This window comes from Chrysemys picta, unplaced genomic scaffold (genome assembly GCF_011386835.1).
Source record: "Chrysemys picta bellii isolate R12L10 unplaced genomic scaffold, ASM1138683v2 scaf349, whole genome shotgun sequence".
Lineage (NCBI taxonomy): Eukaryota > Metazoa > Chordata > Testudines > Emydidae > Chrysemys > Chrysemys picta.
The window spans coordinates 15,645-33,940 of NW_027053056.1; the positions used below are offsets into that span (position 1 = coordinate 15,645).

An 18,296-nucleotide genomic window follows, 5' to 3' on the forward strand; every position below is an offset into this window, starting at 1 on the left:
AGCCAAAGCAGAGTAAGCTCTTCTTCACCCCTCTTCTGGAATAGCTGCCCATGTGGGCAGCTAGCTATTGCAGAACACCATGATTTTGGTCAGTTTGCACATGTAGACATGCCCTGAGCCAAACAGGCCCAAGGGAGGGTGCTGCTGTTTGACTGGAGAGAGATTTCTGCATGGCTGTTTTACAGGTGACCTGCAAATTAGAAACCCATGTCTTAGCTTCATCCATAAAGAAGCAAAAGAGGGAAGGAGAGAGGCTGCTCGTTGGTGCATTAGAAATTCAGGTTTTTGTCCACGCTGGAACTCCATAGGCAAATGGAAAACTGACGAGATGATGATATCACAAGAGATAGGAGAAAGCAAGCTGAGTAACAGAGGGGAAGGGATTTTTAGTCAGACAGGGTGTTGTTATGGTTAACACTTATTCAACTCCAATGCCTAACAAACATGTAGGAAAAGACAGTATATGTTAAAGATTCACCACCACCTGCATTCAAATGGTAAGAAAGCACTCAATATACAGCGAAGATCCCACAAAGAAGTCCTCTAACAAAACCGAGGAAGTAACATTCTTGATATTTTAAAGGGCTTGTCTACACGGGGGAAATTGAGCAGCATAACTATTCTATGAGTTAGCTGTGAGTTACTGTGGAATAACTATACCGGTCAAGTTCTCACACAGATAGACAAGATCTAATGCTTTTTAAAAATTCCTTTTCCTTATAAACATTTAAAAGTTTATCTATAATAAAGAAGCAAAAAGAGACAAACCCAGATTAAAAATCCTTTTCAGGTCACATTTAGCAGGGCAGCCGCCTCTCTCTCTACATCACATAATTCAAAAAGAGACAGAGGATGACTCCAATGAAGCTAGGATTTTAATGGGAATTTTGCCATTGACTTCAACGGAGCCAAGATTTCACCCCAGACATTTTAAGTTATTATTAAAAATTGAGGATGGTGCAAAAAACGTTTGCAGCAAAAGAAATCAAGAGGTTCATGTTGGACCAATAATACGGGATAGCCACTAGGTAGCCGTAGATGTGAACCAAGGCGATTGTGTAGAGCGTGCGTCTCGGGGAGCACAGCTTTGCCTTCAGCTTGAAGGTGTTGATAGCCACGAAGCGCTCGACGGTGAAGGAGACCACCAGCCAGACAGAGGTGTTGACTGCACCATAATTGATAGCTCAATGGTTTGAGTATTGGCCTGCTAAACCCAGGGTTGTGAATTCAATCCTTGAGGGGGCCACTTAGGGATCCGGGGCAAAAATCAGTACTTGGTTCTGCTAGTGAAGACAGGGGGCTGGGCTTGATGATCTTTCAAGGTCCCTTCCAGTTCTAGGAGATATCTCCATTAATTTATTTATTATTATTTGTGCCCCCATCTGTTCTCCTGTTCCCTGAGCACCTTTATCTCCTGTTGCACTTAGAAACCCAGGGTTCAGTGTGGAACATGCTCAGAAGTGATCTTCCATTTTCTAGCTAGAGCTAGAAAAATCCACCCCCCAACATTCAAAGTTGTTTCCCCAGGTTTGAAATAGTGTCTCCAGGTGTCCACATTTCAAAAAGGAAATTGAAACACTGGAAAGGGCTTAGAAAAAAGCTACTGGAATTAACTTAGGTCTGGAAAACCTGCCTTACAGTTAGAGATTTCAGAAGCACAGTCTATTTAGGGTAGCAGAGGGAAGATTAAGAAACCACTTGATCAGGGTCTACAGGTACCTGTACATGAAATATGATTTCTGATAGTAGAGAGCTCTTTAACCTAGCAGACAAAGGCATGACAAAAATCCAGTGGCTGGAAGTCGAAGCTAGACAAATAGAGACTGAATATAAGGCACACCTTTTTGACAGTGAGGGTAACTCACCTAGCGACTTGGTGGATTCTCCATCACTAGAAGTCTTTAAGTCAAGACTGGGTGTGTGTCTCTAAAGCCCTGCTCCAGGGCAACCAGAAGCTATGAGATGGATGCAGGATTACAATTCTTCCTTTCAGCCTTAAAATGTATGAAGATGACTATCCAGCCACACCCCTCCTGCCCCGCATACTCACATGGGATCCCAGTTATGGCCAGAAGCGGGTAAAACACTTTCTGCAGCGTTATCATCCAATGATCCTGAGTCATTATAGAGGACAGCTCTGGTTTCCCAAGGTCTCAAACAACTGCTAACTAGTTCGCCAGCTCCAGGACAAGGAGCAGGTCGTCTGTCACAGTTTTGTTCTCAGCTTATCTTTCTAATAAGACCTCTTAAAACAAAATTACTGTCTTTTAATTTACTGCTGCGGCTAGAAACCCCACGTTAATGATTACCTGGCTGGAGAAAGAAAGGGGAACATGAAGAGGCAGATGGAACTGTCAGTTCAGTACAAATTAAACAGGACCCATTACAGAGCCAGGCATATGGGCAGCGAGCACAGCCGCCCCCGACCTGCCACTGGACGCCTGGGCCATGGTGGCCCCACCTGTACTTTGCCTCTTCCCGTCCCTGCTCTGCCCATTCCCCAAGGCCCCCATTGGGCCCAGCTGCCTGGCTGAGTCCCTTCCCTCCTCCACTCCACCCCCCCCTCCAGAGGTCCCCTCCGCTCCCACGTCCCACCTTTCCTTCACCCCCCCTCCCCTGCAAGCCCCACCACCACCTGCCACTCACCGCTCACTGTGTCCCTGTGGGTGGTGGGGTTCTCGCAGGGGAGCAGGTGGAGGAGAGGCGGGACATGGAGATCACGAGCAGCGGGGGCTTTGGGGGAAGGAGTTTGTGGAGGAGAGATGCGGGGAGCAGTGGGGTTCTTGCAGGGGGTGGGAGGGACACAGCAAGCGGTGGGGGCCTCACAGGGATGGGAGGGGGAAGAGGAGGAATGCAGCAAGCAGTGGGGGGGGGCATGAGTGGTGGCGGGGTCTGGGGCTGAGTGCGGGCATGGCTGCAGGCGGAAGGAGGGACAGGGAGCTGGCCTCCCCCAGGGGAAGCTTCACCAGCTGCCCATGGCCAGGAATAAGTAACAGTTGGGGTCCAAACCCATACAGAAACTTCTCTCTCGAACAGCAGCAGAGCAGGAAGTAGGTTGGCCATTCAGCCGGTTTTAGGTGCTTTGTGCCCTGGCCGGTACTGAGACAAAACCGGACGTGGTCTTGGCCGGTACCAGCCAGGGGACGCCAACTTGAAGAGTGCATCACTCCACTCCTGCCGGCGGGACCTGGCATGTGCCATGCATGAGGGCATGCTGGCAGGGGCGGAGCAGGGTGCACTTCAAAATGGCGTCCTGATGCAGCAAGCCCACTTGCCGGGAGGGGCAGGGTCACGCTGGCAGGGATGGCTAGTATTCTGGGAATGCGGGAGTGGCCCCCCTAGCAGGCAGTACAGCCTTGTGCTTGAGAACTAGGGTGGGAGACCTGGCCCTTCACCTCTTGGCCAAAGGCATTTAGGCACCTAGTGGGATTTTCAAAACTGCCTCTGCAGGTCACGTGCCTAACTCCAATTGAGTGCAGAAGGGATTTAGGCACCTAACCTGCTTAGTTATATGTCACCTCAATGCCTCTGAACAGCTGGCCCTTTGTCTCTCCATCCGTAAAACAGGTTCAGTGGTGCTTCCTTCCTCCACCCACCCATTATCTGCATGTGCTCTTGGGGCAGAAATCACCTCTTTTCCCGTGTTCGTACCATGCTGGCAGAATGCTGCTATTGTAATATTAACTCCAGCTCCTGCTGTCATATTAACAGCAAAGTTGGGAAGGGGCGTCGTGGGCCTGGGGAGAGATGGACACCCCAGCTCATACCCTAAAGGGCTGTAGGCCTGGGATTCTTACTGATCTAGCCCACCTGCCGGAGGGGAGCAACTCCTAGGAACATCTTCAGGTTCTCTTCCTCCCACCATTACAGGGATTTTCAGGCAGGCAGCAGGGGACAGAGAAATGGAAAAGGGGGTTAGTGGTATAACACTTTGTTTACCAGGAGTGCCCTGATGTGCTAGGCACTGTATGCACTCAGGGGACAGCCCCTGCCGGAGTGCTCACAATCCAAGACACCAGTTCTGCTCCAACAAGCTGTTCAGTGCAAGCTTGTCTAGTGCTCCTTCTCCCCATCAGCCTGTTCTCTGGCATGCACTGACCTCTGCAGGCCAGCACCGTTACTGCCATTGGGATCTCAAAGCCATTCAGCTCTGACGCATGGGGTAATCTGTCTCCCCCAGAACGGCAGGAAGGGCAACGTCTCTCCAGTCCCAGCACCGAGGGAATCTACTGCAGCAGCAAATGGTTAAGGGTCGCCGAACAAATGCACTAAGTGTTCTATGAGAAAGCACCAGCAGAGGGAGGAAGAAGCTCCAGGACTGACTCCCTTGTGAGCACATTACACTGATATTTGGGGGTTTCTTGGCCTATAAACCAATTCCATTCATTTTGAGACCCAGACGAGGGCCACTTCGAGCAAGGAAAGGGGGCTTGGGGACCCATAGGCAGGTTACTGCCCCCTATAGAGGATCCACATATTCCCTGGCACAGGGACTCCTGTAACTTCCCTCTACTGTCGGTGCATACAGGGGGAGAGATGGACAATTGCTTTTTCCCCTCTAGCAGCTGGGTAAACCCTTCCACCTCTTCTGCTTCATTCCTCTGAGTGCAAGGGGAGTAGGATGGAGTGAGGGGTGCACAAGACCTTGTGAGTGGAACACTGGTGGGTCCAGTGTCCCTGCAGCCCCCAGTGGGATGCGGCTGCGTGGTCCATTCTTCTCATTGTACATCAAGGTGCTTTTACACACCTTCTTCTGCCTCATGCTGCTGATGGGCTCTCGCCTGCCACTAGGGCAGTAGTTGGCATCTCATGTGACTTGGCCGCTGCATGATCCCATTGTGGGTGGATGAGTGCAGAGGAGAACAGAGCCCCAAATGCTGCTGCCTGGCTGTAGCTGCCGGGAGAGGTTTAGTGTCCCCCTAATGCAGTCCTGGCTGGTGGAGGGGGCAGGCTGGACTCCACACTCTGCCCCCTGCTGTTCAACCCTTGCGCTTCAGCTGCCCTAGTTTTTAAATTGTACACACTGCTGCTAATTCTGTGCCCTTCACAACCCGTATCCGCTATCCCCGTGAGAGGCTACGCAAGCTGGGAACTGAACCTAGAACTCCATTGCAGAGTCACATCTCAGCCCCGCTGTCGCTCCCAAAGAACCTGTCACATCCAAGGACTCGGCTATGCGCACACATTGAAACTATGGGTGATCCATTACGTCTTCCTCTGGTAACCGGTCCGAAGGACAATAGGCGCTGGACTGGCCACTGCTCACCCCTGCACCTCTTCCCAGCACAGCAGTCACACGACAATGATACTAGTTTTTCCTTTTGGTGAGAAAAACGTAACATTCCCATTTTAGGTCAACCCCAAATTAATTGTGTGAGAAAGATTTTTTTGGTTGAACAACTGAAGCAAAAAAAAAATCAATTATTTGCTCAGCTCTAAATAAACCCTCTTCAACTACCCAGCAGTGCACTGCAGTTTTGCAACCTACTTCCATTTTTCTTGCAATGGGAGCTAGTCCATAAAACTCGTGTGCAACAGACACCAGCCGGTGTTAGATGGAGATGCATCTCCAACTAACGAGAGCGCTTTCTATTTCGAGTGCAGAGCTTCAGTCAGCAAGAAACATCTCCTCAATCAGCACGCACCCAGGGCTCTTTACATCTGGAAAGCTGCCATTTGTACCCTGCTAGACCAGTACCAGCTCCCAGGGGATACAGTAAAGAGCTGACAGCTAATAGCCTTTCAGTGAGTAACATCCTGGACAAGTCTCATGTCTTTGGGGAGCATTAATAAAGGAACAGGAAGTATTATCCAGAGAGCTCACAGAATGATAAAACAAACACTCCCCTTAGGAGAGGACACAGGGTGAGTTAGACATGTAGCTTGGCAGGATTCAATTTACATTTTTAATCACTGGTAAACGTCCGTTTCGCTGACATACAGAAATTGATTAAAAGCTTTCCATTAATAACAGCTGGCAAGCGTTGTCTGCCCCGAACGTAGCACCTGTAGTGAGCTGCTGTCACTGGACCTGGGGCTGCACAGGGAGTCCTCCGCAGCTCCACTGTCGTGCCCCACTCACTCACTGACCGGGAGCGTGATGGCCATCCCTGGGCGGGAACCATTCAGCAGCAGTTGGCCTCCCTCTCGGCTGGAGGCTCCTCCTCCTCCTTGTGGTCCTGACCGGGAGTCTCTGCTTCACCAGGCGAGGACCGCAGCCTCCTGTCCACTCTGCGACTGAGTATCTTGGGCCCCTCGGTCGGGCAGGGAGCCCCCTGCAGCCCTGCTGTGGGGACTGCCCTAATTCAACTCCCCATTAATTTCCCACGACTGTGAAAATTAAATACTTAAAAACTGAGGGAAAAAAGCTTAAAAATCTATATTAATTGCCAACATTTAAAAAAAAAGAATCCAATTCTGCCAAGCCTAGATGCAATTTGATGACGGGTCAGAGTGAGGCTCCATTGTCACAGTTACTAGCCTTCTGACTGTTGTTCTTTGAGATGTGTTGCACATGTTCAATCCACTCTCAGTGCGCAGGTGCCCTGCGTACACTCGTTGGAAATTTTCCCTCAGGGGTACCTGCCGGGGCAGCTCAAGTGTCCTCTGCCATGGCACACCACCGTGTGCCAGTCTAAAGGGCCCCACTGGCCCAGAGCTCTGTCAGTTCCTTCTTGCTGGACGACTCCAAAACAAAGGATGGCGGGTGGTAGAAGGAACATGTGCAACACACCTCATAGAACAACTGTTATGGGAGGTTAGTAATGGTTTTTTTCTTCTTTAAGTGATTTCACATGTGCATTCCACTCGGTGTCTCTCAAGTCACAAAGCAGTGAAGGGATTGGAGTCTCTGTGCACACAGGCTCACATTTTGAAACGTAAGTAGGCCTGACAGAGGGCTTTCTACTATTTAACAAGACATCCTGAACTTGAGCCGAGCAAGACTCCTCTCTAGGATTTAGCCAGGGAGCCTCCAGGCTGTTAAACAAAGAACCCGCAGGTTTGGATGGAGCAGCTGACCAGGAACCTGTGAAATTACACGTGGGTCCAAAGGAAGCAATATCAGAGACTCCATTGACAGATCCAGCAGAATGGAGAACCAGTGCTGCCAAGGCCATGCTGGGCCCGGGCATGGTCCCGTTTGAGCTTTGCCAACACTCGATGTAGGACTGGAATTGGAGGGAAAGTGTAGCAGAGCTTATTCGACCAGGTTAGCAGGAAAGCGTCCATGATGGAACCTGGACTGTGACCTTGTAGGGAACAAAACTGGTGGCATTTCCCGGTGAGCTCTGGAGCGGGTGAGATGCCTCCTGAAGAAACTACCAGTCAGGAGAGGAAGAGCACGAAGCCAGCACAGGTTGCGGCTGCCCCTTCTCCGTTAGCTGTCCAGCAGGCGGCTCCTGCTCAATACTGGAATCGGGAACGGGGAGTGCCTGGCGAATAGTCTCCCCACACCTCCCTGACGACACAGAGCAGGAACGTCTTGTGCAGGAGCGAGAAACGGGAGAACCCTATGGGTTCCAAAAGGGCCACTGGACCAGTGGCCGGCCCCACTGACATACCCAATCCCACTCCACCTGAAGGATCTTGAGGCAACCTACATAGTAATTACCCAGGGGGAGGAAGGGGAAGAGTAGCATGACTGGCTCCGATGCTGGGAATCATAGGCACCAATCTCCAATTCAGGAGGATGAGTCACCTGTGCACACCAAGGGGGCAACTCCTGAGGGTGTCGGAGAACAGCACCGAGTCGGCGAAAAGCATAGAGCAGCCAACATCACAGGCTTCTCCTTCAACAGTACTGATGGGCATGAAGTCTAAAGCACAGGAGGTTGTCACAGCACCAACACCGGTGCCCCTCTGTCTGCTGGTACTGGGAACGCAGTATCCTGCACTGCCAGGGATACCAGCAGGCTCAGCAGATCTCTCGTGGCTGCAAGTGCCTTCAGTGTGGTTGGTATTGAGACAATCTCGGGTTGCTGCAGTACTGCAGATGTAGGTGTCACTTGGGGCCCTGGACTCAATGGTGCCTGCCTCAGTGCTGGAGTGAATGGTGCCCATCGTGGCGCCATCTGAGAAGAGGAGTGCGTGGATTTTGGATTCCACATGCTTATTAATAATAATTAATGGAGATATCCCATCTCCTAGAACTGGAAGGGACCTTGAAAGGTCATTGAGTCCAGCCCCCTGCCTTCACTAGCAGGACCAAGTACTGATTTTGCCCCAGATCCCCAAGTGGCCCCCTCAAGGATTGAACTCACAACCCTGGGTTTAGCAGGCCAATGCTCAAACCACTGAGCTATCCCTCCCCCCCAAAAACTTTTGTGCCCGAACAGGGACTTGAACCCTGGACCCTCAGATTAAAAGTCTGATGCTCTACCGACTGAGCTATCCGGGCGCTCTTATTAAATGTAGGTGTCGGTGATCTTCCTCCCTCGGGGTGTCTAGAGACTCTTCTTAGGCACTGGAGAGGGTGAGCCCTGCTGGGTCTTAGGCAGCAGAGGAGGTGCACTCCTAACTGAAGCCCTTAGTGCTGAGTCAGGATGACTGGGTTTTTAAGGGAGTCTCAGGGCTGCATTCATAAGCAAAAAGTTCAGCCTGTCTTCAGTCTTTTTTAGTCCTTGGCTTAGAGTCTTTGCAATATTAGCAACGACCCCAAACACAAGCTTCCCCCAAACACGTTAAGCAGCGTGAGGGTGGGTTGCTCGTGGGCATCGGCCTAGAAAAGAGACGCAGGGCATGAAGCCCGGTGACTGAGGGATCGCTCGGTACTGAAAACTGGAAACCTCAGATCTGGAAACTGAAAAAGAAAAGTGCCACAGATAGTACCTAATAACTAACCCTAAGTAACTATAAAACTGGTTAACTATTTACAAGAAATTTACAATGAGCTGTACACAGAGTATCTGCTAAGGCAAGCCAAACAATTCCAGCGACTGTCACGGATGGCAAGAAGGAACCGAATGGGGCTTTGGGGCTGCTGGGTCCTTTATACCAGCACACAGTGGGGTGTGAGAGCAAAGGGCTCTCAAGCTTCCCCAACGAGTACCACTGAGGGAAATGTGAGTGTGCGCAGGGCGCATACACACCAAGAGCGGAATGCACATGTGCAATCAGTTGAAGAAAAACTACTGAGGTAAAGCTTAGAGCCACGACCATAGGAATGCAACTGGCCATCATGGTATATTTCATGAACTGACAGTTTCCACTACAAATGAACAGGGTAGATTGTCCATCTAAGGTGGAACCAAAATACTGAGCAGAGCATTTTGGTTTGAAAACAACTTGCCTGTTATCTTCTTAATATAGATTCACAGGAGAGGTGAAAAGGGAAGGTTTGAGGTTTTGCCACAAATAGAATCTAATGGGGGATGCAATACAAGAGTGAATCTGGCACAGAAATGTGCTTGGGACAGATAAGCTATCTGTGGTGATTTAAGTGACTATTGTGTAAGACGAACACCAGCACTGGTACAGCTACATGTACACCCGTTTGGGCATTTACATACTGGATTCAAGTTGGGAAGGGGAAATCCCCCCCCCCCTTTTTTTAACCTATCCCATTTGCTCTATCCCAGCAGCCTCCTTCAAAGACAGGCTGTTGCATTCACTGTGGATCACATACTTCTTGCCTCTACCTTGCACAAGATTTGGGTTGAAACAGGACCGATAAGTTAACTGGGCTCACCTCCACTGATAAGCTGCAAAGCAGAACACCCGGTTTCCGTCAGTAGTTACTTCAGGGCATCAACTCACCCTGCACTCAGCCCCAGTCACACTCCCTCATGCAGATGTACTTTGCACTGAGATTCAACTGCCCCTATGAAGCTATTATCTCAAATCCCTTGAGGCTCAAAATCAGAGGATTTTAGGTGAAATTATGAAGCTCTTCTTCCTGTCATAAGATGCACGATACTTCCTGTAGTGAGTCGGTGTGGCTCCCCTCCTGCCCAGAAGAGGGAGCCCACGTGCAGACCCCAGAGTGGGTGGGACCACCACCGCCTGTCCCCGCCCCCCGGAAGTCAAGGGGCGGGACAGGAAGTATAAAGGCCGGCCGCCAGAGCTCAGTCTGCGGCCAGCCACCACAGGGAGTAGACGTGTGGCCGGGAGCTCCCGGCCAGGAGACCGCCGAAGGCCGAGGCCTGGACCCTAGCTGGCCTGAGCTACCCTGGGCCCGCTACGAGGAGGAGCCGCCGGAGCCCGTTCACGCCCGCCACTGGGAGAATCCCTGGGAACCGCACCCCACTAACCCTGAGGGTGAGACTGGACCCGAACCCCTTCGCCCCTGCTGCTATCCAGCGGAGCCGCCTGAGGACAATTGGCCGGACTTCCCGGCAGAGCTACCGGACTTGCCGCCGAGCCCGGGCAGAGAGGAGCCCATGCAGATGGACTGGCCCGATCCCGGCGCGATGAACGAGGTAGGCTTTGAGGGGGATCATGGAAGCAGCCCGGGGGTAGCCGACCCCGGTCCGGCTGTAACCGAGTGTGAGCCTATGTCAGTGTGTTGCGGTCTGGATACCCCACTGACCAGCAGCGGCAGCAACCGCTGTTAGGGCCCCGGGCTGGAACGCAGTGGAGTGGGTGGGCCTGCGTTCCCCCCTGCCACCCTCCGCACGGGTGGCAGGCTTCCCCCTCACCCAACGCTCGGCTACAGAAGCCTAGGCGTGCCTTACCTGAACTGTTTATCCGCTCAGCCCCTGCCAACAAGGGCCTGAGCTAGGGTTACCATACGTCCGGATTTTCCCGGACATGTCCGGCTTTTGGGGGCTCAAATCCCCGTCCGGGGGGAAATCCCCAAAAGCCGGGCATGTCCGGGAAAATCGGGAGGTCAGCCGGTCCGGCCGGGCCGGCGGGGAGCCGGTCAGCCGGTCCGGCGGGGAGCCGGGCCGGCGGGGAGCCGGGTCGGCCGGGCCGGCGGGGGGCCGGGCCGGCGGGGAGCCGGGTCGGCCGGGCCGGCGGGGGGCCGGGCCGGCGGGGAGCCGGGTCGGCCGGGCCGGCGGGGGGCCGGGCCGGCGGGGAGCCGGGTCGGCCGGGCCGGCGGGGGGCCGGGTCGGCCGGGCCGGCGGGGGGCCGGGCCGGCGGGGAGCCGGGTCGGCCGGGCCGGCGGGGGGCCGGGCCGGCGGGGAGCCGGGTCGGCCGGGCCGGCGGGGGGCCGGGCCGGCGGGGAGCCGGGTCGGCCGGGCCGGCGGGGGGCCGGGCCGGCGGGGAGCCGGGCCCGCGGGGCCGGGAGCCGGGGGGTGCGCCGGGCCGCCGGGGGCCGGCAGTGCTGGGCGGGCCGGGGGTGGTCGGCCGGGGCCGGCACCCCAGGGCCCGAGCCGACCCAGGCTGGAAACGCCGGGGGGCCAGCCTGGGCCGCGCCTCCTCCCCCCACACCCTCCTTACCTGCTTCAGGCTTCCCGCGAATCAAATATTCGCGGGAAGCAGGGGAGGGGGCGGAGACTTTGGGGAGGGGGCGGGGTTGGGCGGGGCCGGGGGCCGTGGAGTGTCCTCCATTTGGAGGCACAAAATATGGTAACCCTAGCCTGAGCTAACTGTGTTTGCCCCGCCCTGATCCAGGGCCTGGGCCCCTGAACTGTCTGCTCGCTCAGCCCCTGCAAACAAGGGCCTGAGCTAACTGTGTTTGCCCCGCCCTGATCCAGGGTCTGGGCTCTGAACTGTCTGCTCGCTCAGCCCCTGCAAACAAGGGCCTGAGCTAACTGTGTTTGCCCCACCCTGATCCAGGGCCTGGGCTCTGAACTATTTGCTCGCTCAGCCCCTGCAAACAAGGGCCTGAGCTCACTGTGTTTGCCCCGCCCTGATCCAGGGCCTGGGCTCTGAACTATTTGCTCGCTCAGCCCCTGCAAACAAGGGCCTGAGCCTAACTGTGTTTGCCCCGCCCTGATCCAGGGCCTGGGCCTTGAACTATTTGCTCGCTCAGCCCCGGCAATCTAGGGCCTGAGCCTAACTGTGTCTGCCCCGCCCTGAGCCAGGGCCTGGGCTTTGAACTATTTGCTCGCTCAGCCCCTGCAGTCAAGGGCCTGAGCTTTAACTGTGGTTGCTCCGACTCTGCACGAAAGAGCCGGAGTTTCGGGACTAACTGACTGCTTGTTCCCACAGTAGTGAGTCGGTGTGGCTCCCCTCCTGCCCGGAAGGGTCGAGCCCTGGCTAGGACCTATTACACTTCCCCATGGTTCTGCATAAAACTCATGCCCCCATCTATTCTGGGTATTGTGGTGCTGCAACTCCAGATATGCTGAAGTAGACACAGTACCCTGCTTAGCCCTCTCACACCACTAAGTAGAGCCAAAAGGGTTGGGTTTATTTTTCCCAGGTAGTTAATTTGTCCGCTGGGAACTGGATGCTTCCTCTTTGCTCCTAATAGCTTTCCCACAGTCACTAGCTCCAAACACTGTTAGCTTAGCTCACAGACAATCTTACTCTTCTAATGCCTGAAGTCTGAGCACTTATTAACTCATGCGGTTAGTTTTTGTTTAGTTCCCACATGCCACAAGAGCCTTTCCATTATGTGTGTTTTAGATTCTCTTTCTTAAAGAAAGCATCAGGATACGAACTTTTGTAAGTGTTTCTTTGCCTTATCGCCACACACATTTAATTTAAATGTGAGCTGTAAAGGCAATCTCTTTGCTTGATCATTTATGCCTTTATTGTGCTCATGCAGATAAGAGATTGAAGCATGACTAGTGATTGTCACTGCTATTCCACTTGCTGCATCAGTGTAGGATAATACTGCTGCATTTGAGTTTGATCATGCTACAGTAAGACACACACTGATTTCATTGACACTTGGTCTGAAAATCTCTCTGACCACATTGGATCTGGAACAGAACACAGGACGACTTTCGTTAACACCAAAAGGATTTTAAATGAACAGTTTCATGGTGCTCCTTTCAAATCATAAAATGTGAACTTTACATAGAAATGTGTTTACAAATCATTTCCATTTACACTCGATTCTGCTCATTACTGGCTGGAAATTATATACAGAGACTGGCATTGCAGCTTCACTCATTTGTAAGGAGATTGGAGAATTTATTCAGGAAATAAAAACAGGATTTCCCAGTTCCTAGACATTGTCTTCTACCTGACATGGCTACTCACAGATGCAGTAGGAGCGTGCTAAGCCTTCAGAGAAAACGAGTACTGCGGATGCCACCAATCCAAGAGACGTACACTGTGCACAGGGTCCAGGATAACTTGTACTCCTTGGTCAAGTCGGGGCTTCTTGCCGTTCCAGACAGGAGAATCCTGGAACACCAACCTCACTCTGTGATGTCTCATGTCAGTGCTCATGTTTATTGTGAACTGCAGGGAAGAAAATTGGCAATTTCCTTAATAGACATCTAGGCATTTTCTGGAAGCAGTATCTAATTTCTCTTCAAATACTATCTACTACTGTGAATGCTGATCCCTAATTCTTATTGGACAAACATTTTCTTTGTGGTGTTTTACATTTAAACTTTATATTTTCAAATACTTTTTTTTTATTAAATTGAGGGCCTCCAAAAAGTATGCTTTTCACAAAAAAGATACTAGAAAGACATCATCAAAATCTGAAAGATCAACCAACTCTCTTCTAAAGTTGAAATAAATGTTATTTGGAGCTTTGATCTTACGGAAGTGCAAAGGTGAGAGAACTTGGACACTATTCTCCAATTCTACCTTTAATACCCATAAGTTATCTAGGGTATGTTGGGGGCTGCTGACTAAGACTCCTAGGCACGATGAGAATACAAATCCTCATCCCTCCTTCCCCCAGGAATGGAGCACATTTCGTTGAAGACGGCTGACAAACAGTCCCTTCTAGTTGGGCCTCGAGGGCTGTTGCCATGAATCTACATCAACCATCAGAGAGTTTAGTGACTTGCAGAAACTAAACTGAAGAGATCCTTGAGTGATGGCCCCAATGCACTAGGGAAATGCATATTAATTAGTCTGCTGGTGCAGCAAGATTTACAGACAAGCCGTAATGACCAGACCATTTTCTTAGCACATTTTGATGGTGCTTACATGCAGATTTCTTAACACTTACCAAGGTAAATATCATACCCACGACTACCGGCAGGAAGATGAAGTTGAGGGTGGTGATTTGCAGCAGACAGCAGTCCTGCTCAGGATTTGAGTGAACATCCTCATACTGAACAGTTGGCTGAAGACCTTTGCAACAGTTACTCTTCAATCTGGGAGGCCTGACAGAACGAGACAGACCGGTTCATTCAACTCAACTGAAGCCAACCAGAAATTTCACTTCATGTCTAGAGACCATCCTGGCTCAGCAGCAGATTCCCGCCTAACACCCAACTGTTCGGGCCAAAGGGTTCCATGGTCAATGAAAACCCTGGGATGGAGGGTTTGCAAGACTGTCTCTTTGAAGACAGACTCTGCAGGTCCTGGTAGGGTGCTCGGTATTATACATTTATCCTGAGTCTGGTTAAAGGAGGGTTTCACAAAGATTACTGTCACCCCCTGAGAAAAGGGTTGGTTAGCTTTGGAAAGGCTTTCCGTGTGACGAGAGAAAAGACATTAATGCAACACATTTCAAACTTGGGTCCCTAACCGTAGGCCACTAAATCAAAGTGACTGGCTTTTCAGAGGAGCCGAGTCATCGCAACTCCCCACTGAAGGTATTTGGAGCTATAGATACTCAGCACGTTGGGTTAGGGGCAGGCAATCGGCAGCCTAAATATGGACATAGGGATCTAATCCTTTAGACACTCAAGACTGAAAACGTTGGCCTGTTTTAAAGCAGTAAGAATTGCCTCCTGCTCTAGTTTCCCTACTCAGCAGCTCCACAAGTGCCTTACGTGCCCACCTCTGCATTTGGCAACATGTATTTCTTTTACCAGGAGATCTGATTTTAATTGCTCTACTGCGCCCATCAATAACAACTCTGGAAGAAAAATCATTATGGCTTCAAAACCTTACCGCCCTGACATTTCAATGGCAAGTGGTTAGCTTTCATACCTGTTTTTTGAATTTGAAGTTAAATTCCCACATAGGTTCTCGTCTGTTCCCTTCAATCTTTCTGCACCAGCAAAGCAAACACTGATATGGGGGGGGGGGGGGGGAATACAGTAGTAGAGTTAATTATTTCATTTTTAGTGAATTTCAACACAGGCAAAGAGAGCTCAAACTACAAACCACAGGAGCAGCTGAAGAGATGGCAGCAGTCTGGTCCCATTCGTTACATTAATGCATACCTGAGAGACAAGGTGGGTGAAGTAATATCTTTTACTGGACCACCCACCTTCTCTCTAATATCCAGGGACCGACACAGCTACAACTACACTGCAAACGTTAATGCATACCTGGCATTTTCCATTTGCCAGTCAGAAGGTGGCAACCTCGCTATACCAGAGGGTGACACAGGACTTGGGCTCTAGCAGTGCTTCCTCTGTTCCGCTCACCCATTCCACATAGAAGAGGAAAGCAGAATGGACTTTGCTCCTCTACATACTACATGGAATAGCCAAATTAAATTGATAAAATCTCAGGTCAATGTATGCATTCAGCTCACACTCAGAACAGAGCAGGAGTGAGGGAGAGCAAACAGCAGATCAGGGAAGGAGAAAACAAAGAGAAGCAAATGTTAAAAGCGACTGGACAGAGCTGAAAAAGCGCGGGGGGAGGGGGAGGAGGGAGAGGAGGCGCACCCAGAGGTCACACTCCTCTCCATTAGGCAGTCACGTCCTAGTATTTCGAAATCACAAAGCAAAGCTTTGGCTGTACAGTTCAACTAGTGGCTCAGAACATTGCTTCTTTTCTAAAGGCGGATGAATACATGGGGTCCGAGGCCTCAATGCCAGAGGCAACCAAAGCCTGGATCTGCTGGCAAAGGTCTCTCAGGTATTCTATAGTGTAATCTCTGACTGCCACACCTTTATACAGCCTTACAGCTGTGAGATTCTATGTCCTGGCATGCAATGCTCCATGAAATAGGAGAGTCTTAGCAGAACGACTGTATTCAAGTGAGGGGGGAGGTTAAATAGAGCCCACTATCATATCGATAAGCTGACAGTGACTGGAAGTTGCAGTCATCTGACAGCCATTCAGTAGCCAATAAGGAGAGAGCCTGGCAAATCTCAGTCCAGTTGCCAGAGAGTGAGTGTCCACATCACAAGAGATACCTTCCATAACAACTGACCTGAAGTGGGCCTGCTAACAGCCTCAGCAGGAAGGGAAAGAATGGCATGCGTCATAGAGAAAACTCCCCTCTCACCCAGAGATGGTCTCTCTGGGTCACAGTTAAGGCCTCTTCTGGGTCAATGTGAGCAAACTTATCTGCCAATGCTGTACCTGCTAACTGCAGTCACTAACACTGTCAAATCTGAGAGGCCGCACCAGCACTAATTGCTTTCATGGATGGAAAAAAAAGAGAACAAGGGCTGATGCAAACTGCACCTTTTTAATGCAATTTAATTCTAGTTGGGGTGAGGGACTCATGTAACCCCTCTTAGCACCAAGCCTGGGTCACTCCTACTGTGTGGCTTTGCAGTGATACAAGGCGTTTCACTTCACTTCTAAATCATAGTCACAGGCAGGAGTGCTGGAAGGATCTCTGCAGTGGTGAATCCCCTAGAGGTGAAGCACAAAGCTGAAGAGCAGTTAAGCTCAGGAGCATGGGCTAAACGATCCCCACCAGGCAGCAGCGGCAGCAAACAGTTCTAACCCATTACAATACTGACTGCTCCCTGGATCGTGCTTAGCGGCGGGCATGCAGCAGATACTGCTGGGCTTAATTCCATTTGCAGTTGAGTTTGCCGTTCACCTTCTGAGAACATCTACACTGCAGCTGGAGATGTAATTCCCAGGGTGGGCGGACCTACATGCACTTGCTAGAATTAAGTTAACATGCTGAAAATAATAGCGTGGCCATGGGGGGAGCTTAGGCTAGCTGTCCAAGTACCTTCCTACCACTTCTGACTGGGTTACACTTGGGCGGTTAGCCCCTCCTGCTACATGACAACAACTGTGCATATCTCTCTATCAGTGTTATAGAGGGCGAATAATTTGAGTTTACCCTGCATAAGCTTTATACAGGGTAAAACGGATTGTTTTGGGTTTAGACCCCATTGGGGGTTGGGCATCTGAGTGCTAAAGACAAGCACACTTCTGTGAGCTGCTTTCAGGTAAACCTGCAGCTTTGGGGCAAGTAATTCAGACCCTGGGTCTTTGTTGGAGCAGACAGGAGTGTCTGGCTCAGCAACACTAGGGTTACCATATCTCATAAATAAAAAAAGAGGACCCTCCATGGGCCCTGGCCCCGCCCATTTCCCCACCCCTAGCCCTGCCCCAACTCCGCCCCTTCCCCACCCTAACTCCGCCCCCTCTTCCCTCCCACTCCCAGCCAGGGGGAAAAGGCTGCCCCAGTGCTACCAGCTTCACGGTTTCCCGGGCAGCCCCCAGACCCTGCGCCCCCAGCCGGCGCTTCCCCAGCGCAGCTGGAGCCCGGGAGGGGAAGCGCCCAGCCGGGGGCGCAAGGTCTGGAGGCTGCCCGGCAAACTGTGAAGCCGGTAGTGCTCGGGCTTTGGGCAGCCCCTATGCCTCCGGACCCTGCGCCCCCAGCCGGGCACTTCCCCTCCGGGGCTCCGGCGGCGCAGGGTCCGGAGGCACGGGGGCTGCCCGAAGCCGGTAGCGCTGGGGCAGCCCGGCTCTTAAACAGAGCCTAAGAGGAGCAGAGCCTCCAGCCGCGGGGGCTCTGCTCCTCTTCGGCTCTGTGTAACTTATACAGTGTAAGTTAGGCAGAGCCGCCGGAGCCCCGGAGGGGAAGTGCCCGGCTGGGGGCGCAGGATCCGGAGGCATAGGGGCTGCCCAAAGCCCGAGCACTACCGGCTTCACAGTTTGCCGGGCAGCCTCCAGACCTTGCGCCCCCGGCTGGGCGCTTCCCCTCCCGGGCTCCAGCGGCTGGAGGCTCTGTTCCTCTTTGGCTCTGTGTAACTGACACTGTGTCAGTTACACAGAGCCCCAGCGGCTGGAGGCTCTGCTCCTCTTTGGCTCTGTGTAACTGACACTGTGTCAGTTACACAGAGCCGCCGCGGCTGGAGGAGCAGAGCCTCCAGCGGCCGCGGCTCTGCTCCTCCCCGACTCTTCGGCTCTGTTTAAGAGCCGGGCTGCCTGAGCGCTACCGGCTTCGGGCAGCCCCCGTGCCTCCAGACCCTGCGCCCCCAGCCGGGCACTTCCCCTCCCGGGCTCCGGCGGCACAGGGTCTGGAGGCACGGGGCTGCCCGAAGCCGGTAGCGTTTGGGCAGCCCGGCTCTTAAACAGAGCCGAAGAGTCGGGGAGGAGCAGAGCCGCCATTT

General features: G+C 52.3%; 1 protein-coding gene and 1 non-coding gene across 2 annotated transcripts; both read right to left on the minus strand.

The window, feature by feature from the left end:
- Nucleotides 1–8,325: 8,325 nt before the first annotated feature.
- On the minus strand, nt 8,326–8,398 carry TRNAK-UUU (transfer RNA lysine (anticodon UUU)). The gene has a single exon. It is a non-coding gene; the product is annotated as a tRNA-Lys (tRNA).
- A 3,778-nt stretch (nt 8,399–12,176) lies between these two features.
- Nucleotides 12,177–15,634, minus strand: LOC135978630 (transmembrane protein 183-like). The gene is made up of 4 exons (XM_065579508.1): nt 15,306–15,634; nt 14,962–15,042; nt 14,030–14,186; nt 12,177–13,302 (listed from the first exon to the last, which is right to left on the minus strand). Exons 1-4 carry the CDS (start codon nt 15,317–15,319, stop codon nt 13,117–13,119), a joined length of 438 nt encoding a protein of 145 aa, XP_065435580.1. The 5' UTR covers nt 15,320–15,634; the 3' UTR covers nt 12,177–13,116.
- Between the last annotated feature and the right edge of the window lie 2,662 nt (nt 15,635–18,296).